The sequence below is a fragment of the Monodon monoceros genome, unplaced genomic scaffold (assembly GCF_005190385.1).
Source record: "Monodon monoceros isolate NGI ecotype Baffin Bay Population unplaced genomic scaffold, NGI_Narwhal_1 Super_Scaffold_11, whole genome shotgun sequence".
NCBI classification, from domain to species: domain Eukaryota; kingdom Metazoa; phylum Chordata; class Mammalia; order Artiodactyla; family Monodontidae; genus Monodon; species Monodon monoceros.
This window is the reverse complement of record NW_021703767.1, coordinates 69,259,702-69,284,779: the sequence shown is the minus strand read 5'-3', so window position 1 is coordinate 69,284,779 and position 25,078 is coordinate 69,259,702. Positions and strand designations below refer to the sequence as shown.

The 25,078-nt window shown below is 37.1% G+C and overlaps 1 protein-coding gene across 5 annotated transcripts in view; it reads left to right on the top strand.

The window, feature by feature from the left end:
• Nucleotides 1-25,078, top strand: part of CCDC14 (coiled-coil domain containing 14) — a 45,123-nt gene that overhangs the window by 3,196 nt on the left and 16,849 nt on the right. For 2 of the 5 annotated variants that reach the window (XR_003792400.1, XM_029214970.1), the window contains exons 2-9: nt 3,711-3,766; nt 4,086-4,158; nt 4,401-4,470; nt 4,560-4,685; nt 12,852-13,088; nt 13,202-13,296; nt 14,174-14,675; nt 16,979-17,120. Coding sequence is in view for 4 of the 5 variants with exons in the window: in XM_029214970.1 (XP_029070803.1) it covers nt 3,711-3,766; nt 4,086-4,158; nt 4,401-4,470; nt 4,560-4,685; nt 12,852-13,088; nt 13,202-13,296; nt 14,174-14,675; nt 16,979-17,120 (1,301 nt within the window). In the remaining variant the exon portion in view is untranslated. Of the gene's footprint in view, nt 1-3,710; nt 3,767-4,085; nt 4,159-4,400; nt 4,686-12,851; nt 13,089-13,201; nt 13,297-14,173; nt 14,676-16,978; nt 17,121-25,078 lie in introns of all 5 variants that reach the window. The other 3 variants (XM_029214971.1, XM_029214968.1, XM_029214969.1) reach the window with 3 other exon arrangements.

The following is a 25,078-nucleotide window of genomic DNA, read 5'->3' as shown; positions in this document are numbered from 1 at the left end:
GCATGTTATTCAGCCTTAAAAAAAGGAAGGAAATCCTGCTATATGAAACATGAATGAGCCTTGAGGCTACTATGCTAAGTGAAATAAGCCAGTCACAGGGCAAATATTGCATCATTCCACTTATATAAGGTATCTAAAAATAGTGAAACTCATAGAAGCTGAGGGTAGAATGGTAGTTGCCAGGGGCTGGAGGGAGGAGGAAATGGAGAGTTGCTATTCAATGAGTATAAACTGTTAATTATGCACGATGAGTACGTTCTGCTATAATCATACTATAGTTAACAATACTATGTTGTACACTTAAAAGTTTGGTAAGAGGGTAGATTTCATGTTACCACAATGAAAAAAAAATTGGATCAGGTTATTGTAAGCATTAGCTCAAAAAATAATGGGGACATGTTAAAAAGATAGAGGAGCCGGTTTGAAAACACTCCTACTGACAGAATCTGGGACAATTTGAGCGTTAGTATAAATAAGGATAATAATGCATCATAACCCATTAAGTGAAATAGGAATCAGTAAGTCCATACTAACAAATGAAGAAGTACTTCACTAAGGTTGAATGCCAACTAATAAATGTAGAAGGAATGATGTAAGTTAGAAAAATCACCATTTGACAAATGATTAAGGCAAGAATCCTCAATGGATGCTACTGGACAAAAGTTTGATTAATAGGGTGTCTGTGTAATTTCAAAGTATCTCCCCACAAAATGCTTAATATTTACAAAGGTAAAAATAGTAACCTTGTAGTGAAAACTCTGATAGGCACCATCTTTAATCAAACTTAACATCGCCAGTAATGGGACAAACTGACATCATATGCCTGCTCATATTGTATCGAGAAGGATACAACATCCCTTTTGTGGTATTCCTGCCAAAAAAGCACAACCTGAAACCAATCATGGGAAAGCAGACAAGTCTACATGTCCAGAGGGACATTCTACCAAAGTAACTGCTCATACTCTTTAAATATGTCAAGGCTGTAAAAGACAATGAATGACAACCCGAGGATCTGTTCCAGATTAAAGGAGGCTAAAGAGATAGGACAACTTAAAATGCAACATATGATCCTCGACTGGATGGGGGCCAGAATTTTTTTTCTATAAAGTACAGTGTTGGGATAATTGGCAAAATGTGAATAAGATCTGTAGATTAGATTATAGTATGGTTTCAGTGTTAATTCCGATTTTGATAATTATACTTTGGTTGTATGAGAGAGTGACCTTGTCCTTAGGAAATATTTAGGAATAAATATTTTTTTATAAATTTATTTTATTTATGTTTGGCTGCGTTGGGTCTTCGTTGCTGCGCACGAGCTTTCTCTAGTTGCAGCGAGCAGGGACTACTCTTCATTGCAGCGCGCGGGCTTCTCATTGTGCTGGCTTCTGTTGTTGTGGAGCACGGGCTCTAGGCACGTGGGCTTCAGTAGTTGTGGCACAAGGGCTTAGTTGCTCCCCGGCATGTGGGATCCTCCCGGACCAGGGATCGAACCCGTGTCCCCTGCATTGGCAGGCGACTACCCAGCCACTGCTCCACCAGGGAAGTCCCAGGAGTAAATATTTAAATATAAAGTGGTATCGTGTCTGTAACTTAATCTGAAATGGTTCAGACAAAACGTAATTATATACTTTTTTTTTGAGAGAAAACATGGCAGATGTAGTAAAATGTCAGCAGTTGGGGAATCTTGGTGACATGTATACAATTATTTGTACTATTATTTCAAAATAAAGAATACAAAATAAATTTGAAGGAAATGTGCCAGTGTGATACTGTTACAGGGTGCTTTATTTTGGTTAATTTTCTCTACCTGGTTTTCTGTAATATAACCTAATGTGTGTGTTTTTTGGAGAAATGCTGTATATAATCTTACAATTATGCCATTATTTATCTCAGATAGTATACTAATTTTAATTTTGAAAGATAATTATTGTGGTAGTTGTTTTTAGACCTAGCAGCACAATGGTTTGGCTTTTTATTGTGGTCCTGGCCAGGACACCGACATAGATATTGTGAAAGGAAAGACCCTGAGGGGGTCATGCAGGGGCCAGTGGAGCTATGTTATATGGGATCTTACTTCCACCAATGTTGGTTCTCACTGCTGGCTTTATGACTCCATCATATTCGAAGTTATCTTAAGGAGAAGTAAAACTTTTTATCAACCCAATTTAAAAAAATGTATTCTCAGTAGCATTCTTAGAAGGAGAGTGTACATATTCAAGCAAATAATAGAATATTGTATAACTCCAGAAAGTTTAATAGTTAGTGCTCAAAGCTGTCTTGGAATGAAATATGTAAACATGTCAAGAAAAATCCTAAGTGTAACTGCCAACAGTGACTACACCTGAAGGCTAAAATGAGGGAGTGAGTAGGGAATTTAATTGTATCTTTTAAAAGTTATATTTTGAATAGAGATTATATGATATAAAGTTTTTAAGATATAAAAAGGTATACCATGGAAAGTTTCCCTTCTTACTCTGTCTCCCAGATTGTTTCCCTCCCCAGAGGCAACTACAATTAACTATTTCTTTTGTAACTCTCAAGGTATTGGATGCATGTAGAAGCAAATTTTTTCTTTATTCTACACAAAAGGTAGCCCACCTAAGGTATTTTTTAAATCAAAAATTTAAAAAATAACATATGTGTTTAAAAAGAAAGATTGAGAGAATGAGATATAGATAAAGAGGAATGGTAGAGTTTTCATGTGCTAGTCTTGTCAGGCATTCTAAAGAACGTGGATAAATAAAATCAGAGTTATGGACTCTGCCCTGTATCTTGAATTAACTTGTATGTTTTGAAAAACTGGGGAATGTAAAACATGTTCAGCGGTTGAGTATAGTCCAAACTTACTATAGTATATACTTCTGATTAAAATAATATCTCAACTTCATTTTCAGCTTAAATAGACTTAAGACACAAATGTATGTGTTGTTTGCTTGACATTCTATGTAGAACAAATTATAAGAGTTCAGTTGTAATTGTGGGTTTTATTAAAAATAGCATGGTACATATATAAAATGGAGTATTGGGGCTTCCCTGGTGGCGCAGTGGTTGAGAGTCCGCCTGCCGATGCAGGGGACACGGGTTCGTGCCCTGGTCCGGGAAGATCCCATATGCCGCGGAGCGGCTGGGCCCGTGAGCCATGGCCGCTGAGCCTGCGCGTCCAGAGCCTGTGCTCCGCAACGGGAGAGGCCACAACGGTGAGAGCCCCTCGTACCGCAAAAAAAAAAAAAAAAAGGAGTATTATTCAGCCTTAATAAGGAAGGAAATTTTGTTACAACATGAAGATATTGTGCTAAGCAAAATAAGCCAGTCACAAAAGTACAAATAGTGTATGATTACATTTATATGAACTTCCCAGAATAGCCAATTAATAGCAACAGAAAGTAGAAGGGTGGTTACCAGGAGCTTAGGGGAGGAGGGGATGAGATGTTAATGATTAATGGGTACAGAATTTCAGTTTGGGAAGATGAAAAAGTTCTGGAGATGGATGGTGGTGTTGGTTGCTCAGCAATGTGAATGTATTTAATGCCACAGAACTGTATACTTTAAAATGGCTAAAACGGTACATTTTATTTTGTGTATGTTTTACCACAGTAAAAAAGGGAACGGAAACAATGAATAACATTTCAGGTTTTGTCCAAACAGCATACTGAGAATGTAATAGAAAAAATATTTGTATATATACTACAATATAATGCATTATGTCATAGGTATTATCTTCAGGAAAGCACACTGGAGCTGCTAAATTAACAAATGGAAAGAAAGGGTAAGTACGTAAAGAAGTTTACAACTTCAGGAAATCTCAAGAGATTTTCAAGTGTTTGGGCTAGACTAAAGTTTTCCTACCCTAGAGAACTAAATGGGTCTCTACCTTCACAAAAGTCTGCGGAGGGACTTTTCATATCTTACCCATGTTGATCATTTTAGTCTTTACAATCTTCATAAAGTCCTGCATAAATCCATCTTTTACATGGACAAACTTTCTTATCCAACCTTCACTGGAAAGAAAATGTCTATTTATAATATATTTTGGGAAAACAACTTTTTGTGTCATAGGTAAAGATATTAACAAACTTGTTTTCTAGGACCCATTTGAGAAAGATAGCTCGTCTTAATGCAGATTCTGGCTATCCCACTCATTCTGATTCAGAAAGTCAGGTAAGATTAAACTGAATAGATACAATATATGCTATTTTAATTAGTTTTCAGGTAAAAGCTAAGAAGTGGGAATAAAAATTCAAAAGTAAAGTATTAATTGCTCTAATGAAGACTTTTTACTTTAAAACAAGTCTTCTACCAATAATAAATTGCTTCTAAATAGGGAAATTTTTAAATTACAGAATTTTTTTTCCTGCATTAAAATTTTGTATACAAATTTCTAAATGACTTTCTCTTTGCAGACTGAAACTGTACAAGGGCTTGATGGTTGTGCTTCTTTGCTGCGGGACATTTTGAGAAATGAAGATTCAGGTTTTATTTTTTAAATGCTTCTTTGCTGGTCACCTTTTCTCAATTAAGTAGTTCTTTTAATGCTAATGAATTTTTGTTTTAATTAATAGTAGGTTCAGAAATAGCATATTCAGAAAATAGATATAACCCCAGACCTGTAGAAAGCAAACGATATGGATCTAAAAAGAAAGGACATGAAAAACATACTGTACCTTCTGTAGTCTGGAAGGAAATTTGTAAGTATTTTTTCTCATTTATTTAAATATAATACTTAATTCTGGGGGTTTTGATAAATTATTGGGATTATGCAGTTGGATTCATTTTAATAACATTGGTTATTCAGGTGTGTGTGTGTGCTTGTGCTTTTTTTCCCCTCTGTTCAGCTTCTAATCACTGAGTAGTTACTTTCCCAAGAAGAAAAGTAGAAAAAAAAGTGGCTAGGTTTGTAGGAGGAAAGGTTCAAACTCACTTTGACATTTGGGAGGTATATAGAGTTATCTTTGTTCTCCCTGCCCCTTGTTTTCATAGATATTCACAAATTGGTTGGGTTTCATGTGTATATTTATTGTTTTAAAAATACTTTATGTATATATATATATATATTTTTTTAAGTAGGTTCAATAGCTCAATTTTTGAGCTGCACAGTTAGAAGACATGATAATAGGAAGGTAAAATTCCAAGTTAGATAAGATATGTAAGGAAAGAAGGCCTGCCACTGATTGATGGTGACTGTGGCCAAGGATGTTTTATACCCTCACAGTTAATCTTGCTGACTTAATTAAGTGTAATAATTCAGCAAGCAGTTTAGAATAATCAAGTTTTGATTATGCTGTTCCGTAGAGGCCTATAGAACAAGATAGCCCAAAATGGAAATGAAAAAGTCCATAATGGGGCTTCCATGGTGGCGCAGTGGTTAAGGGTTCAATCCCTGGTCCGGGAAGATCCCACATGCCATGGAGCAACTAAGCCTGTGTGCCACAACTACTGAGCCTGTGCTCTAGAGCCTGTGAGCCACAACTACTGAAGCCCGTGCGCCTAGAGCCCATGCTCCGAAACAAGAGAAGCCACCACAACGAGAAGCCCTCACACCGCAACTAAGAGTAGCCCTCACTCATTGCAACTAGAGAAAGCCCACATGCAGCAACGAAGACCCAACACAGCCAAAATTAAATAAATAAATTTATTTAAAAAGAAAAAATAAAAGTCCACAATGGGAATTCAGATGGTCAAGAATGGAACCAGCTAGTTCCACAGTTCAGGTGGGCCCAAAATGTTAACACAGCAGTGCACGCTTAGATTCGGCTTAGGCAAGGAGTGAAGTCTAGAAAATTATCTACAGCAATAGCCCTGGGTATTAAGAGATCAGGATCCAGGCAAAGAGGCTGAGAAAACGAGGGCAGAACATTCATAGGACTAGAGGTTGATGTTGCAGGTGGTCCTGAGTCAGAGAACTAAGGCAGAGGAAACAATTTACTAATCTATCTTGGAGGCCAGTCACATTTAGCCTCGTATTGTCTTGACCTGCTCTGCTCAAGATGGCAGTCTGTAGCCAAATGTGGCCATTGAACATTCCAAGTATGGCTAGTACAACCAAGGAGCTGAATTGTAAATGTTATTTAATTTTACTTAAATTTAATTTTAATTTGAAAACTGGTACTTGATCCAGTTATTAGAAAACTTTTAAGTATGTTTGGAATAACAGGTACGTGAATCTACTTTTTTCAACTGTAAATTTTATTAAATCTAATACAGATCAAGGATTTCTGATGAAAATTTACCATCCAGATTGAGATGTGCTTAATAGTAAAATCCACAGTATGCTTAGAATATTTAATGCAAAAAATAACTTAATGTTAATTACATATTGAAATGTTAATATTTTGGCTATATTGATTTGAATAAAACATGAAAATTAATTTTACCCATTTTTAATTTTTTTAATATTGCTACTGGAAAATTTAAAGTTGCATATATGGTTTACGTTATATTTCTATTGGACAACATTGGTCTAAACCAGGGTCAGCATACTACAGCCAGTTTTGCTTTATAAATAATGTTTAGTCATTTATTTTGTAAATAAAGTTTTATCAGAGCACAGCCATACTAATTCATTTATGTATTTTCTTCTTTTTTTAAGTATTATTATTATATTTTTTTGGCTGCATTGCGTCTTAGTTGCGGCACACTGGATCTTCATTGAGACACGTGGGATCTTTTGTTGTGACCCACGGGTTCTTCATTGTGGTGCACAGGCTTCTCTCTGGTTGTGGTGTGCAGGTTTTCTCTCTCTACTTGTGGCACGTGGGCTCCAGGGTGCGTGGGCTCTGTAGTTTGCAGCACGTGGGCTCTCTCCTTGAGGTGCTCAAGCTCAGCAGTTGTGGTGCACAGGTTCAGTTGCCCGGCGGCATGTGGGATCTTAGTTCCCCGACCAGGGATCGAACCCGTGTCGCCTGCATTGGAAGGCGGATTCTTTACCATGGACCACCAGGGAAGTCCCTCATTTATGTATTTTCTATGGCTACTTTTGTGCTGCAGTGGCAGAGTTGAGTAGTTGTGACAGAGACAATCGGCCCTGCTAAACGTAATATGTTTATTCTCTAGCCTTTTAAGAAGAAGTGTGCTAACCCCTGGTCTAATTCTTAAAGTAGAAGCCCATTTTGGGGGCCCAGTGGACAAAGAAATGAGTGGTAGCGCCATCTACCTATTCCTCCAGTCTCTTACTTTTTTTTCTCAAGGCAGGTTATTTTTTGTCCAGGGCTCCCTTTCTCAGGGAACTCTCATTTAGAATGTACATGGCTGGCATTGGTGCCGTGGTAGCAACTTGTTGGATCCCAGCTTAGCTGTTTGTTATCAGAGTTCCAACAGAAAATAGATGGCTACACTCAAATTAAGATAATTCTAAGATGGTTTATTTACAAAGAAACTCATTACAAAGACGTGACTAGAGTATACGGAAACCACAAGGAATTGTGCTAGCCCAGTGCTAGCAGCAGGAACAGAGCTTTTATTATCCTTAGGCCTTAAGGAATGAGGTGAGGAAGAGGGTACTGGGACTCAAGAGATACTGTTGTGTAGAGTAGGCTGCCTTGAGAAGAGCAGTGACGAAGCCAGCCCAAGGTGGCCTCATAGAGAGGGAGTTGGGAATAAATACTTTGAATTCATGCTTCTTCCTTTCCATGATAATGCTGAGACTCCCATTGGATTGGACCCAACTGGAACCCTGTTGTATATCTGGTCTGGGATTTGATTTTCATTCTTACAACTAATAATTTAGCCTTACTGTGTCATGCATGTTGACAGGAGACACGAGACTCTGGGTCAGAGACAAAGGACTTTATTACTCATGCACAGCAGCATATTTGTCTTGGTTCTCCCTTGCTGCCACTTCCCACTGGGATGATGGGATGGACCCAGGTGGATACTGCACATGCTGTAGGTTTAAGCTTCAGCTGACGACCGCTGAGCTTGGGGAATCCACTGATTTTGTAGTAAGTAGTGAGCAAGCCTGTACTTGTCTCAGGGGGAAACATTACCTTATCCCTCAAAGTTGCTCAGTACAAACACAACCCTGAGAAATGGCCCAGGTAAAGAGCTTAGGTCAAGGCCTTACTTTTTTGGTAGACCCAGCAAAACATGTAGGAGCAGAAGAGACCCATGAAGGAATGTCTCTTAACAATGTAATCCATACAGATTAGCATCCCAGAGAGAGCAGAGCAGGGTGGAGACGGGTAGAAGATGGGTTTGGGGAAGCAAATGAGGGAGATCTAGCATTCTGGGTCCCTGGCATTAAATTCTTCTTTGGATTAGAGTCAGATCAGCAGTTCTGGCCTGTGATCAGGATATAATCTTATTGTCATTTCCCCTACACTTTCATCCGCGGAAAGACCTATATCCCATAGGACAGTCTCCTTTAGGGTTGCAGTATTAGAAGTGGTTCTCATTGACTTACTCCTAAGGTTGACTCTTCAGAAGCAGAAGCCTCTTTCCCTTTGCTTAAATTACTCTTTTTTAGTTTACCAAACTGTAGCACTGTCTAGAAAGGATCATCTTTTTTTTCTTTTTTGTGGTTAGCAGCTGTTAACCAGTACAAGGTTTTTGCTCTGTTGGCACAGTGCTCAAAATACACAAAAACCAAACTCAGCACTTGCTTTCTTTTCCATCTCTGCATAAGTGAGATAATCATAACTAGGACTTTAGGAATCTATTACAGCATGTTAACTGGTATCTATGTATCATTTTAACTTTAGCATACATTATCTTACTATTTGGTGTTAACTGTCTTCTGGGGCTTGGGCTCCTTACTTACTTTCTGTCTGGTACCTGCCTGATCACTGAGCGTCTGTGGAGTCACGCTCACCCACCCCGTTGCATACTGGGAGGAAGGAGGCAGAAAGGCAGTTCCAGAAATGCGTTGAGAGCTTGCTTGAGAGTGCTCCTGACACTCAAAGAAAAAAGACATTTTTTTAATAAGCAACTTTTTACATTTTGATAACTGTGTTGAATGCTGTGGGCATGTGACCTACTTTCAGTATCATGTATATATTTCTGCCCTCACCTTGGGGAAATAAACTGCTACAGGCAGAATATTTTGAGCTTTGATTGCCCGTATCAAGGCCAGGTGTTCTTTCACGTATTTCACATTATAATAGGCATCCAGCAGCTCTTATCCGCAGTAGATGTCTGTTCTGTATTTGGGTGGCAGGAATTATCTTACCTGTCAGACAATGCTTGTACATCCAAGCAACAGTGCTGTACAGCAGCTAAAATTCAAGGACAGAAAGTTTTGTGGACTGAATAAATAGTTATCACCTGACACCAGTTAGGCATTGCTGTCCTAAGCTGTTTGGTAAAATGTTTATGTAGGGTGCTTTTTTATAGTGAACAAGAGCAAGAAAATATACTTCATTTGTATTTGTGTAGTAACAGGCTTATTTTGTTGTTGGTGGGTTTTTTTTTTTTATTTTAAAAGTGTGTATCCATTTATGATTTTTAACTTGTCTTTGATAATTTGCTTTAAGATTTTGTCTCTTAAATACAGATATACAACATTCTCAGTAGAGTTTCACATAGAGTGAGTTAATAAAGGAGCAAAGTAAGTCATGTTAATTCTAAAGCTTTGAATTTTAAGAAGTGTTTGAGGTTTATTAATTTATGTTGGATGATGCCATCTGCTGGCAAAGGCATAATATTGTAGCTCCTCTTTATCAGAGATTGTGAAAACCATCCCTTGAAAAGTGAATGAGCGCCAGTGCTTGGGAACTATGAGTGTAAAATCTGAGAATTCCTCAAACCAGACAATTCTTATCTTATGGGACCAAAAGAAACCCAGGAGCAGAAGAGAGACCTAGGAATCAGGAGGAAAGGCCAGGAGCAGAAGAGAGACCTAGGAATCAGGAGGAAAGGAAGAGTAATGTGCTGGATGGCCGTGGGCTGCCTGTGATCTCACCCTTCATCATTTTAGATTTCAAAGTTAAACTATTTTAGGAGGATGCTTTTCCATTTGATTTATTATAAAATTGTATTTCCACTAAGAAATAATTTTTTTTTACAGAAATGTTTATTAACCAATTTGTTGTAGCTCATATATTCAGGGAGTGAAGAATAATTGTTACTGCATGTCACCTCAGAGGGCACATGGTTAGAGATATTTTATTGATAGCAGTTGGGAAGATTTGTGAATATGAAATATTTATTTGTCCGTATTAAGACTTTGTAGCCATTTGGTAACAGATATAACATTTATTGAGTTCTCACTATGTGCTAGACATTGATACTTTACATGTGCTGTTTACTTTTCACAACAATCTTATGAAATAGGTAATGCTCTTATCATCATTTTTCTGATGAGGAAGAGGAGGCCAAGAGAGGTTGAATAATTTGCCAGAAGTTATTCAGCTAGTAACTGTTAGAGCTCATATTCAGGCCAAGGAAGTATGTTCACAGCAATAGATTATCTCAAAAGGAAGAGTATAGCCCAAGTCAAAATGGAAGCATCCAATATCTCCAACCATTTTCATAGTCAAATATTAATTTAGTAGTATTTTTCTATCTTTATTGGTTATAATATTTCATCTGCCTTTAACTTTTTGCTTTTACTTGTAAGTTTTATGCTTTTAGCAATGTTTTTATTTTCAATAAATTGTATATGTATTTGGGGAATTCCATACCATTTTTAAAAATTTAACTGTTTTCACTTTTTAAATAATTAAGGAGTAACTTTCATAAAGCAAGTGCATAAATCTCAATAAATTTTTGCATATGGGGTACACCCATATAGTCACCACCCAGATGAAAATATAGAACATTTTCAGTACCCTACCAGGCTCCTACCCCTCAGTATTCTCACCACCACCTATCTCCTCATCCTTGAGTAACCACTTTTCTGACTTCTATCTCCATTGGATAGTTCTATTATTTTTGAACTTCATGTAAATGCAGTTGTACACTATGTAGTCTTGTGTCTGACTCTCACACAATATCATATCTGTTAATTTCATATAGGTAGTTTGAGTATATCAGTAATTTGTTCTTTTCCATTGCTGTATATTTCAGATGACTATACCACAATTCATCCATTTCTACTATTCATGGCTATTTGGGTGTTTTTAGTTTTTGGCTACTGCAAATAAAGATGTTGTGAGCATTCTTGTACACATCTTTTAGTACAGGGGTCCCCAATTCCTCCGCCCACGGCCTCTTAGGAACCGGGACACACAGCAGGAGGTGAGCCACAGGCGAGCCAGCAAAGCTTCCTCTGCCGCTCCCCATGGCTCCCCATGGCTCCCCACCGCTCCCCATCGCTCCCCACCGCCCCCCACCGCTCCCCCTGGCTCCCCATCACTCCCCATGGCTCCCCATCACTCCCCATGGCTCGCATTACAGCCTGAACCATTCCCCCGCCCGCCCCAGTCTGTGGAAAAATTGTCTTCCACGAAACCGGTCCCTGGTGCCAAAAAGGATGGGGACCACTGTTTTAGTAGACATAAACACTCATTTCTGTTAGGTATATACCCAGAAGTGTAATTGCTATGTCATAGAATATATATTTAGCTTTGGTAAGCTTTTGCCAAAAGCTGTATGTTTTTCTGAACTTACTTTGTACTCTGATAACCTATGATCTACCAAGAACACTCTCATTTCTATTAATAGTCTTTAAAAAAACATTTGGGAAGGGGATCTTATTAGACAAAGAAATAGATTTTGATAGTGATCTATAGAGTAGTGCTATGTAGAAAACTCTTGTTTTTCATGTATTAGTTTATTAATACCAGGTTTCTACTTTGTACTGCTTTGTACATAGATTAATACAAGACTCTGTGGGAGAAAGTAATGAAGTATAAATACAGTCCTGCCTAAAGAATCTTATAGTTTAGTCAGGTAGACAAGAGAATGAAAGATAAGCAATATAGTACAATATGCAAGTGATATATGATTTGTATAGACAATATGTGCTCTGGGATGGTGAAGAGCAGTCACTAGACTAGAATGACTGGAAAAGGCTTCATGGGAGAGAGAAGCCTTCAGATGAGCTTTGGTGAGTAGGTAGAATTGAATTGGAAAGAATGGTTCATCATGAGTAATGTTTTGGGAAAGTGAGAAAAGCTTGTTTTAGGTGTCTAAAATGGCCTGACTGGAATGAAAAATTTCTTAGTTGAGAGTGTTGGGAAGATGGTTGGAAAAGTATGTCATGGTTAAGCTTTGGAGACTTTAAATGTCAGGTTAAGCTCTTGTCTGAGAGCCCAATGTGTAGATTAAATCTACTTTTATTCTCACTCTAAAAGCTCTCATTTATTTATCTTTATCATTATTATTATTATTGTCAAAGCATCAGAATTGTACAAGGTATCTGTCTTTTCTATTGCATTCCCCCTCTCAAGAGCATGAACTGGACAAGGAGCAAGGTGAAAGAGTTTCACTGGAGTTTAGAGAGAAGTAACCCCCCCTAAGAGAGGTCTTTATAATTGGAGAGATTTTATTAGTAGTGTTTAATAAAGATTTTAAAGACATAGTGTAGATGATTTTTGACTGGAGAACCTAATTCATTACTTACTTTTAAAAAATCATTTGAGGGCTTCCCTGGTGGCGCAGTGGTTGAGAGTCCGCCTGCCAATGCAGGGGGATACGGGTTCGTGCCCCGGTCCAGGAAGATCCCACATGCCGCGGAGCGGCTAGGCCTGTGAGCCATGGCCACTGAGCCTGCATGTCCGGAGCCTGTGCTCCGCAACGGGAGAGGCCACAACAGTGAGAGGCCTGCGTACCGCAAAAAAAAAAAAAAAAAAATCATTTGAGGTGATTTTCTTTAGGGGTGATAGCTACTTCTGAGAGTCCTTTTTTCCCTATCTTATGGTAAAGGTTTTTGAAGAATCGTATTTCAAGAACTTTTTTCCCTTCTTCCACATTAGTATCTTCAGATGATAAGAAACAGATTCCTAATGATGCTTCTGCTGGAAGTGAAAGAGACTCATCAGATATACCACAAAATTGGTCACTACAAGATCATTATAGAATGTATTCACCCATAATATACCAAGCCCTCTGTGAGCATGTGCAGACTCAAATGTCACTGATGAATAACTTGGCTTCAAAGAACAACCCTAAAGGAATTCCCACTGCACCTTGCCACACTGCGTCTGGTTCTGGTTAGTATGAATGACGTTTTAAAAGGCATGATTATAAGCTCTAATTAAGTTGCCTGGTAATTGTATAAGCAGTCTGAGATGTGAATGACTTTTTTTTCCCTTTTCCCTTTTAGAATCTCAGGCATCTCCATATTCTAATTATAGCTTATCCACCTCTACCCCGGTCCAGTTACCTCAGCAACCACCCTGCCCTCCAGTGGTTCATTCTGTGAGTACAGTTTATATACTATATAAGTAGTAATTTGCTTTTAGAAATTGTCGTCTTGAGAGAAAATTGAATTTGCTCATTGTATCTTAATGCCCTAGGATGTAAAGACCAATTATTTTTTCAAGTTATTTTGTATTAGAAAAGTTTTACCTATTAATTGGGGGAGGGGGAAAGGGTGAAGGGGGAAAGGGAAAGAGATTACTTGAAAAAAGAAATCACCCATACCTACCACCCAGGCATAATTGCTGTTAACACGTTGATAGAGCATGTTCCAGTTACTTAATTCTCTGTGTAGGTTTTGTTTTCTGGTTTTAATTTGTTAAGTTAGTTTTCTTTTAAATATATCATCATAATTAAATTTTATAACGTTTTATATACTGCTTTTTTCACTTAACATTTTATTGTAATTTACCTTTTTGAAATTTTTAATAAGTTGTTAATACTCTGTGTAGTGAATATACCATGGTCTGTGTGACTACTCACCTATGGTTAGACATTTAAGGAAGTTTTTACCACTATAACATTTCTCTAAATATATTTGTGCAAAAGCTTTTTCACCTTATTTTCTTACATTGTAATTTCCCAAAGTGGAATTTTGTTTAGTCCCAAAGTAGACTAATTTTTGATGTCTTTAAACCATGTGTGGTATTTGTAAACGATCTATTTTAGTCATGGCTTTATAATGTTCCCATATTGCAGAGGCTTTAAAAAGCTAGAATATTGTGCTGAGGGGAAATTCAGTTTATTTACTGGTAATCTATAACTCTATCCTGCAAATGTCATCTTCTAACATTTTTCGTTTGAGTTTATTATAGTTAATGCCTACAAGTCAGTGCTCACATTTTTGAAGGCTTAACTTGTTTTTTTCTTTCTTTAGGAAGTTCAGACTGATGGTGACAACCAGTTTGTATCACAAGGTAGAACAATTCCTGTGGACTGTACTGATGATGTTCTAAGGAATTCCTTCAGTACTAGTCTTGGAGTTCCATGTAGCCTGCCCCAAACTGACAAACCAGCTACTCCAACATTTCAGCAGCTGGGTCTTGCTAATGGGATTCTGCCACAACAAAGAGTTCCTAAGGAACCAGACCTACTAAAGTGTTTCCAAACATACACGAAACTGTTGGGTTCTCATCCAGACAGTCAGACTTGCTGCAGCCCCACCCTATTACAGCCAGATTTCTTGGCTATTAAAGAAGAAAAATATGTTAAAGAACAAATTGGAGAGGTCAGAAGTGAAAGAAAGGATTTAAACATACCCGTGCAAGATACAAGAATAAAGGATGTGCAGAATGCAAAAAATGTGAACCAGAGTGCTGAAAAAGTTAGAACTATCAAGTATTTGTTGGGAGAGCTCAAGGCCCTGGTAGCAGAACAAGGTAGATGAAGACTTTCTTTATAATTTTCTGTGACACGTCATTTATTTTATATTTTTTTATAATTTTAGCATTAATTAATTAATTTTTTAAATTATTTTTTATGGCTGCGTTGGGTCTTTCGTTGCTGTGCACGGGCTTCCTCTAGTTGCTGTGAGCAGGGGCTACTCTTTGTTGCAGCGTGTGGGCTTCTGACTGCGGTGGCTTCTCGTTGTGGAGCACGGGCTCTAGGCACACGGGCTTCAGTAGTTGTGGTGCGCATTCTCAGTAGTTGTGGCACAGGCCGCAGAGTGCAGGCTCAGTAGTTGTGGCACATGGGCTTAGTTGCTCCGCGGCATGTGGAATCTTCCTGGACCAGGGATCAAACCATGTCCCCTGCATTGGCAGGCAGATTCTTAACCACTGCACCACCAGGAAAGTCCCTGTGGCATGTCATTTAAATTCAGAATAACTGACATGGAGTTTGTGATATTTTCCATAGAAATATGTCTTGTGCTAATGAGGAAATGAATTTTGTCTGTTTTATTCTTATTTTTTAGGTTTTGCTCCTCTTGTTTCCTGTGGATTTGAAATGTGCTAGGGAATATCAAACAGTCTTTTACTTGAAAGTGTGTATTCATTCTGCTTGATTCAAAGGACCTTGAAAAGATTCAACCAGTTATAGAGATAAACTTTAAGGGGTTAGAGGACCCTAAACATGATTAACTCCCTAGAATAGAATGATAATTTTTTCCTATTTTAAAAAGGTACAGAAAATTTCCTCTCATCATTTCTTTAATAACCAACTGTTATAATGTTTAACAAATCTCACTTTGAGAAGGAACCTAAAACTTTTTATGCCCTTTTAAATTCACTCTTGGGATTTTTTAATTAAATCAAGAAAAATGTCTTGGGTGCAGTTAAGAGACATTTGAGCCAGGTCATATTCATATGTTTTCATTATAGGTGTATATTCTAAATAATGGCTTTCATTTGGAGTGAGTTACAGATTTGTCATCTAGAAAACACAGTAATTAATTGTGGAAGCACTGATTGAATACCTAATATTTGCAGGCTGACAAAAAAAGTACCAAATGTTAAAATTTATCTAAAGGATTGTAGCAATGTTGATCCAGTGGTTTAATATATTAAAATCTCCTGTGGTTTTAGACTTTAAGTTTGTTACTATTTTCTTAACCAAATACTTAATCATTGGTAACAATAATAATAGTAACAATATCATTTACTGAGCGCTTACCATGTGCCCAGCACTGTGCTAAGTGTTTTATATGCATTATCTCGTTTAATCCTCACAGCAACCCTATGAGGTACTGTTGTTATCTCCATTTAACTACGAAGAAACCTAGGCTTCAACAGTTAAGTAATTTGACTAAGGTACATTGCTAGAAAATGGTGGAGCCCAGGTCTCGGCCTCCAATGCTTACAAGTAAAACCCCTCTATGGAGGATTGGTAGAAGTCTGCTCTGTAATTGGGCACAGTTGTTTACTATGTGCATGTAAACATTCCATCAGGGTGTTAAAATACTCATGGAGTTGAGTAAATTTTTGTAACTAGAATACACTTTACCTCTTTCGGATATCAGACAGTTAATATTATATTTATCAAATGTTTTCAGTTCACAGAAAATTTGAATAGAAATGAGGGGACAAAAATAAAAGGACAAAAGATCTAAAATCTACCTTCTCCGTGTGGCTGTTTGCCACCTCCCAAACCATCCACTCCCCACAATTAATAACAAAAATGATAACTGCTTTTGATGCTACATCAAATGAAGTGTAGCTGATTGTGTTAACCTACTTTATAAAATTAAATAATAAAATCTTACCTTAGTAGACCTTTCCTCAATGTGTTGCCAAATTGAATCACCTAAAGTGAGTTATTTGTTTATGCCAGGATCAAAGGTTGTATTATAAATGTTAATACTGTAATTAATTATAGGAAACCCTTTAGCAATTATAGGAGTCTAATATAGTCTTTTGGTAAATGTGAACTAGGAGATATATATAAACCATCTTCCTACTAGACATTTTAACTGAAAAAATCACTGATATAATTCTGTGACTTAAGATTAATCTTTAGTTTACTGAACTTAATGTCTTTAGAATCCTTTTCAGTAAGGAAATGCAGGTGGCAGGAAAGAGGAAAATAGGATTTGTATAATAAATTCATAAATAACTGAGTTGAGTTTGTTTATAGCATGTATGTATATTTCTGAAATATTTTCTTTTTTAGTAATACATATGAATAATCTTATCCAAAAATAATTTATGATATTGTCTTTACTCATTTCTTCTGCCTTTTATAGAAGATTCAGAAATTCAGAGGTTGATTACAGAACTGGAGTTGTATATATCTCTGCTTCCAACAGTAAATGGAAACACAAATATTCAGGTTGAAATAGCACTGGCCATGCAACCACTAAGAAGTGAAAATGCTCATTTACGCAGGTAAGAATTGCTCTTTGAATTTTTTTGTCTCCATGCAAAGATGTCCCGTGGCCAGAACAAAAGTGCCTAATGATATATCTAGGGCTTCATAAGGAAAATAGATATATACTGTCTTACTGTGCTTCTACTTTTTCTTCCCTATTTTCCAAATATTGCTGGCATTCTCTAACTCTTCTGTTACTTCTGCCCACTAGTACATATTTTTTTACATCTGTTATCACTTGGTTGGTAGTGAATGGAGAGGAAAATGAACTACCTCAAGGTATTTATCAGGCCAGTCTAGGCCATACAGTAACAAACTCCAAAATCTCAATGGCATAGCACAGCAGAAGTTTATTTCTCCCTCACACCAAGACCAGCATGGGTCATCTGAGGCTATCCCGTGACTCAGGATTTAGGTTCCCTCCGTCTTAGGATCTACTATCTCAGTATATGTTATTTAGGAAAAAGAGAACATGGATATGGCAAACCAACTCTTACATGCCCTGGCCCAGAAGTATGATAGTCTCACTTCTACTTGTATTTTATAGGCTAAAATGAGGAATATGGCCCTGCCTCATATAAAGATCAGGGACATGAAAGTTTCTCATACTTCCATGTACTCCAAAGGAAAGGATAACCTAATATGGGTGAACACCAGTCGCCCCACTACATTCAGACATAGGAAAAAACTCATTTAAATTCTTAGATAATTTTTCTTTTGGCTATCTTAACTTATGTTGATATTATGGCCTTAATTTGTTTAGAAAAGATATAAACCAGGTATCTAATCTTGAAATACAGAAATCACTTACACGTTATCAATAATATCTTAACTTTGAACATTTCGGTGGTGATCACCAAGGCCCCTGCTCCAGTGTCTGTCAGTACACTTTGCAGAGGATTGGAGGACACTTTCAGGTGCTTCTGCAGCACTGCAGTGTGTGAGTGTGCCCTGAGAGGGCATTATAGTTGCGTGAGCTATAGACATTGTACCAGATGGGAACTGCAAGGACCTGCATAATTTTAAAAAACTGGAAAGCAACAAAATAGGATTCCTAGTTGGAGGATAGCTTAAATTCATGGACCTGGAGCCTGCAAAGGCACGACACCTAGTGAGATTTACTCGTTTAGGATTATTTCTCTAAAGGTCATTAGTCTTTAGATACTGTGGTATATGGTGGGGTTTCTGGTTTAAATTCTAATAATACTGTCTTTAGTCCTGACCTAAGGGATCCCTATAATAGCATTAGTTTTTCAAAAGCAACACCAAGTATAAATAATAATAATGGTAATAGCCAATACTACTACTAACATTTATTGAATGTTTCTTATGTGCCAGGCCATAAGACATAATATAATATGTGCCATATATTATCCTTTATATGTCATCTCTTTAAATTCTTACAGCAGCTCTATGAGGTAGGTATTATGTTATTCTTATTCAGATGAGGAAACCAAGGCACAGAGAGGTTATGTAACTTAACCCAAGGTCACATACCTAAGATGTAACAGAGACAAGACTCAAACCTGGCTGGGCAGTTTGATTTTAGAGTGCATTGATTTTAATTTCTACGCTTCTGCATTGCTTATGCTAGGAAGTAGAGACTAACTTATTTATGCTTCAGTATTTATGTGCATTTTGTGGAACAAAAGAACATACTGTAATCCATTTAAAATAAACACATATGTTTTTAAAGGTATGACTATCAAATAGTTTCTTAAACAAGCATACTAAAACTTAGTCTCCAGATATTATCTATTTTAACATTGTGACCATGGGAAATATCAGTAGGTGTTATTTATTTATATTCCTTAGAACATTTTAAAATTGCTTTAGGAGCTAATTTATAAGCCACTTAAGAAAATGAGACTTAATACTTTATTGGTCACTGCTTGTTGTTAATTTTTTTTAAAGGTATTAGTTTAATGTCTCACCTAATTCTTCAGACTTGGCATCAAAGCTTTTTGGCTGTGTCCTTAGAGGACAAAGATTAAATAGCATGCTACTGCCATTGTTTACCTGACCTTCTAAAATTGAAATTATTGAAAAATGAGGAATTTGTCAGATACTCTTTTTAGCAGAATGAGATTTCCAGCACAAGTATAGGAATTTTTTTGCCTCTTTGGTAATCTTTATTTGGAAAGAAACATCCATAATCTCCATTACAAATGAAAGTTGGAATGCATAGGCTTATTCAAAAGTGTTTTTCAGCTTTTTCAATCAAAAAAATTTTTTCTTTCCTTTTTGGGCATTTTGAAACTTCCTGTTCCTTTATGGCCAGAAAACTAATCTTTAAGGACTTTCTTGGTGTTTATTGCCATCTTGTGGCTTAAAAAAAAATAGCTAGGTGCATTATTTCTTTGGCATTTGGGTCTGGGCAGTTTTTATGTGAGACTCCTGACACAGTGCTCAACATTTGGCCTTCCTGGTCCCTACCCATAAAATGTTTGTAGTGCCCTATTCACTGTGACCACCAAAAGGCCTGGCACGTTCCAAACTTTACTAGGTGAGGGCTGTGGGGGTTCCAGTTCAGCTAGAGAGGGACTTTAATATTCAAAGGGCAACTTAGAATTCACGACCATTTCCTGATATTAGACTCAAATATGAGACCATTGTGTACCCACACAGAACAAAAGCTGAAGTGGATGTCAATGGGAGGAGCTGGAGTGTGGCCTTCAGTCTTTTGGCCTGATAATTTGACATATGGTAACATAATTCTTCCAGATGGAAGTTACTAGAGGAAGAATAGATAGTTTGCTTTTATTTCACTTTTTATTTTTAGCTTTTTATTTAGTTTTTGAATTTTATTTAATTTATTTTTTTATACAGCAGGTTCTTATTAGTTATCTACTTTATACATATTAGTGTATATATGTCTATCCCAATCTCCCAATTCATCACACCACGACCACCACCCCCTGCCACTTTCCCCCCTTGGTGTCCATACGTTTGTGCTCTACATCTGTGTCTCTATTTCTGCCCTGCAAACCAGTTCATCTGTACCATTTTTCTAGGTTCCACATATATGCATTAATATGCGATATTTGTTTTTCTTTTTCTGACTTACTTCACTCTGTATGACAGTCTCTAGATCCATCCATATCTCTACACATGACCCAATTTCGTTCCTTTTTATGGCTGAGTAATATTCCATTGTATATATGTACCACATCTTCTTTATCCATTTGTCTGTCAATGGGCAATTAGGTTGCTTCCATGTCCTGGCTATTGTAAATAGTGCTGCAAGGAACATTGGGGTGTATGTCTCTGTTTAATTTCTGGTTTTCTCTGGGTATATGCCCAGTAGTGGGATTGCTGGGTCATATGGTAATTCTACTTTTAGTTTTTTTGTTTGTTTGTTTTTTGGTTTGTTTGTTTGTTTGTTTTTGCCGTACGAGGGTTTCTCACTGTTGTGGCCTCTCCCGTTGCGGAGCACAGGCTCCGGACGCGTAGGGTCAGTGGCCATGGCTCACGGGCCTAGCCATTCCGTGACATGTGGGATCTTCCTGGACCGGGGCACGAACCCGTGTCCCCTGCATCAGCAGGCGGACTTCAACCACTGCGCCACCAGGGAAGCCCTATTTTTAGTTTTTAAGGAAACTCCATACCGTTCTCCATAGTAGCTGTATCAATTTACATTCCCACCAACAGTGCAAGAGGGTTCCCTTTTCTCCACACCCTCTCCAGCATTTGTTTGTAGATTTTCTGATGATGTCCATTCTAACAGGTCTGAAGTGATACCTCATTGTAGTTTTGATTTGCATTTCTCTAATAATTAGTGATGTTGAGCAGCTTTTCATGTGCCTCTTGGCCATCTGTATGTCTTCTTTGGAGAAATGTCTATTTAGGTCTTCTGCCCATTTTTGGATTGGGTTGTTTGTTTCCTTAATATTGAGCTGCATGAGCTGTTTATATATTTGGGAGATTAATACTTTGTCCATTGATTCGTTTGCAAATATTTTCTCCCATTCTGAGGGTTGTCTTTTCATCTTGTTTGTAGTTTCCTTTGCTTTTCAAAAGCTTTTAAGTTTCATTAGGTCCCATTTGTTTATTTTTGTTATTTCCATTACTCTAGGAGGTGGATCAAAAAAGATCTTGCTGTGATTTATGTCAAAGAGTGGTTTTCCTATGTTTTCCTCTGAGAGTTTCATAGTATCCGGTATTACATTTAGGTCTCTAATCCATTTTGAGTTTATTTTTGTGTATGGTGTTAGGGAGTGTTCTAATTTCATTCTTTTACATGTAGCTGTCCAGTTTTCCCAGCACCACTTATTGAAGAGACTGTCTTTTCTCCATTGTATATCCTTGCCTCCTTTGTCATAGATTAGTTGACCATAGGTGTGTGGCTTTATCTCTGGGCTTTCTATCCTATTCCATTGATCTATATTTCTGTTTTGGTGCCAGTACTATATTGTCTTGATTATTGTAACTTTGTAGTATAGTCTGAAGTCAGGGAGTCCGATTCCTCCAGCTCCCTTTTTTTCCCTCGAGACTGCTTTGGCTATTTCGGGTCTTCTGTGTCTACATTACAAATTTTAAGATTTTTTTGTTCTAGTTCTGTAAAAAATGCCCCAGGTAATTTGATAGGGATTGCATTGAATCTGTAGATTGCTTTGGGTAGTATAGTCATTTTCACAATATTGATTCTTCCAATCCAAGAACATAGTATATCTCTCCATCTGTTGGTATCATCTTTAATTTCTTTCATCAGTGTCTTATAGTTTTCTGAGTATAGGTCTTTTACCACCTTAGGTAGGTTTATTCCTAGGTATTTTATTCTTTTTGTTGCAGTGGTGAATGGGATTGTTTCCTTAATTTCTCTTTCTTATCTTTCATTGTTAGTGTATAGGAATGCAAGAGATTTCTGCACATTAATTTTGTATCCTGCAACTTTACCAAATTCATTGATCAGCTATAGTAGTTTTCTGGTGGCATCTTTAGGATTCTCTATGTATACTATCATGTCATCTGCAAACAGTGACAGTTTGACTTCTTCTTTTCCAGTTTGTATTCCTTTATTTCTTTTTCTTCTCTAATTGCCGTGACTAGGACTTCCAAAGCTATGTTAAATGATAGTGATGAGAGTGGACATCCTTGTCTTGTTCCTGATCTTAGAGGAAATGGTTTCAGTTTTTCACCATTGAGAATGATGTTTGCTTTGGGTTTGTCGTGTATGGCCTTTATTATGTTGAGGTAGGTTCCCTCTATGCCCACTTTCTGCAGGGTTTTTATCATAAATGGGTGTTGAATTTTGTCAAAAGCTTTTTCTGCATCTATTGAAACGATCATATGGTTTTTATTCTTCAGTTTGTTAATATGGTGTACACATTGATTGATTTGTGTATATTGAAGAATCCTTGCATCCCTGGTATAAATCCCACTTGATCATGGTGTATGATCCTTTTAATGTGCTGTTGGATTCTGTTTGCTAGTATTTTGTTGAGGATTTTTGCATCTATATTCATCAGTGATATTGGTCTGTCATTTTCTTTTTTTGTAGAATCTTTGTCTGGTTTTGGTATCAGGGTGATGGTGGCCTCATAGAATGAGTTTGGGAGTGTTCCTTCCTCTGCAGTTTTTTGGAAGAGTTTGTGAAGGATGGGTGTTAGCTCTTCTCTAAATGATTAATAAAATTCACCTGTGAAGCCATCTGGTCCTGGACTTTTGTTTGTTGGAAGATTTTTAATCACAGTTTCAATTTCATTATCTGTGATTGGTCTGTTCATATTTTCTATTTCTTCCTGGTTCAGTTTGGAAGGTTATACTGTTCTAAGAATTTGTCCATTTCTTCCAGGTTGTCCATTTTATTGGCATAGAGTCGCTTGTAGTAGTCTCTTAGCATGCTTTGTATTTCTGCGGTGTCTGTTGTAACTTCTCCTTTTTCATTTCTAATTTTATTGATTTGAGTCCTCTCCCTTGTTTTCTTGATGAATCTGGCTAATGGTTTATCAATATTGTTTATCTTCTCAAAGAACTAGCTTTCAGTTTTATTGATCTTTGCTATTGTAGTCTTTGTTCCTATTTCATTTATTTCTGCTCAGATCTTTATGATTTCTTTCCTTCTGCTAACTTAGGGCTTTGTTTGTTCTTCTTTCTCTAGTTTCTTTAGTTGTACAGTTAGATTGTTTATTTGAGATGTTTGTTGTTTCTTGAGGTAGGATTGTATTGCTATAAACCTGCCTCTTAGAACAGCTTTTGCTGCATCCCGTAGGTTTTGTCTCGTGATGTTTTCATTGTCAGTTGTCTCTAGGTATTTTTTTATTTCCTCTTTGATTTCTTCAGTGATCTCTTGGTTATTTAGTAATGTATTGTTTAGCCTCCATGTGTTTGTGTTTTTTCCCCCTGTAATTGATTTCTAATCTCATAGTGTTGTGGTCAGAAAAGAGCCTTGATATGATTTGAATTTTCTTAAATTTACCGAGGCTTGATTTGTTACGCAAGATGTGATTTATACTGGAGAATGTTCCGTGCACATTTGAGAAGAAAGTGTAATCTGCTGTTTCGGGATGGAATGTCCTATAAATATCAATTAAATCTATCTGGTCTATTGTGTCATTTAAAGCTTGTGTTTCCTTATTAATTTTCTGTTTGGGTGATCTGTCCATTGGTGTAAGTGCGGTGTTAAAGTCCCCCACTGTTGTGTTACTGTCGATTTCCTCTTTTATAGCTATTAGCAGTTGCCTTATGTATTGAGGTGCTCCTATGTTGGATGCATATATATTTATAATTGTTATATCTTCTTCTTGGATTGATCCCTTGATCATTACGTAGTGTCCTTCCTTGTCTCTTGTAACATTCTTTATTTTAAAATCTATTTTATCTGATATGAGTATTGCTACTCCAGCTTTCTTTTGATTTCCATTTGCATGGAATATCTTTTTCCATCCTGTCACTTTCAATCTGTATGTGTCCCTAGGTCTGAAGTGGGTCTCTTGTAGACAGCATATAGATGGGTCTTGTTTTTATATCCATTCAGCAAGTCTGCGTCTTTTGTCTGGAGCATTTTATCCATTTACGTTTAAGGTAATTATCAATATTTATGTTCCTGTTACCATTTTCTTAATTGTTTTGGGTTTGTTTTTGTAGGTCCTTTTCTTCTCTTGTGTTTCCCACTGAGAGAATTTCCTTTAACATTTGTTGTAGAGCTGGTTTGGTGGTGCTGAATTCTCTTAGCTTTTGCTTGTCTGTAAAGCTTTTTATTTCTCCACCGAATCTGAATGAGATCTTTGCCCGGTACAGTAATCTTGGTTTTAAGTTCTTCTCTTTCATCACTTTAAATATGTCATGCCACTCCTTTCTGGCTTGTAGAGTTTCTGCTGAGAAATCAGCTGTTAACCTTATCAGAGTTCCATTGTATGTTATTTGTCGTTTTTCCCTTGTTGTTTTCAGTAATTTTTCTTTGTCTTTAATTTTTGTCAATTTCATTACTTTGTGTCTTGGCGTCTTTCTCCTTGGGTTTATCCTACCTGGGACTCTCTGTGCGTCCTAGACTTGGGTGGCTATTTCCTTTCCCATTTTAGGGAAGTTTTCGACTATAATGTCCTCAAATATTTTTTCAGGTCCTTTCTCTCTCTCTTCTCCTTCTGGGACCCCTATAATGCGAATGTTGTTACGTTTAATGTTGTGCCAGAGGTCTCTTAGGCTGTCTTCATTTCTTTTCATTCTTTTTTCTTTATTCTCTTCTGTGGCAGTGAATTCCACCATTCTGTCTTCCAGGTCACTTATCCATTCTTCTGCCTCAGCTATTCTGCTATTGATTCCTTCTAGTGTAGTTTTCATTTCAGTTATTGTATTGTTCATCTCTGTTTGTTTGTTCTTTAATTCTTCTAGGTCTTTGTTAAACATTTTTTGCATCTTCTCGATCTTTGCCTCCATTCTTTTTCCGTGGTCCTGGATCATCTTCGTTATTATTATTCTGAATTCTTTTTCGTTAAGGTTGCCTATCTCCACTTCATTTAGTTGTTTTTCTGGGGTT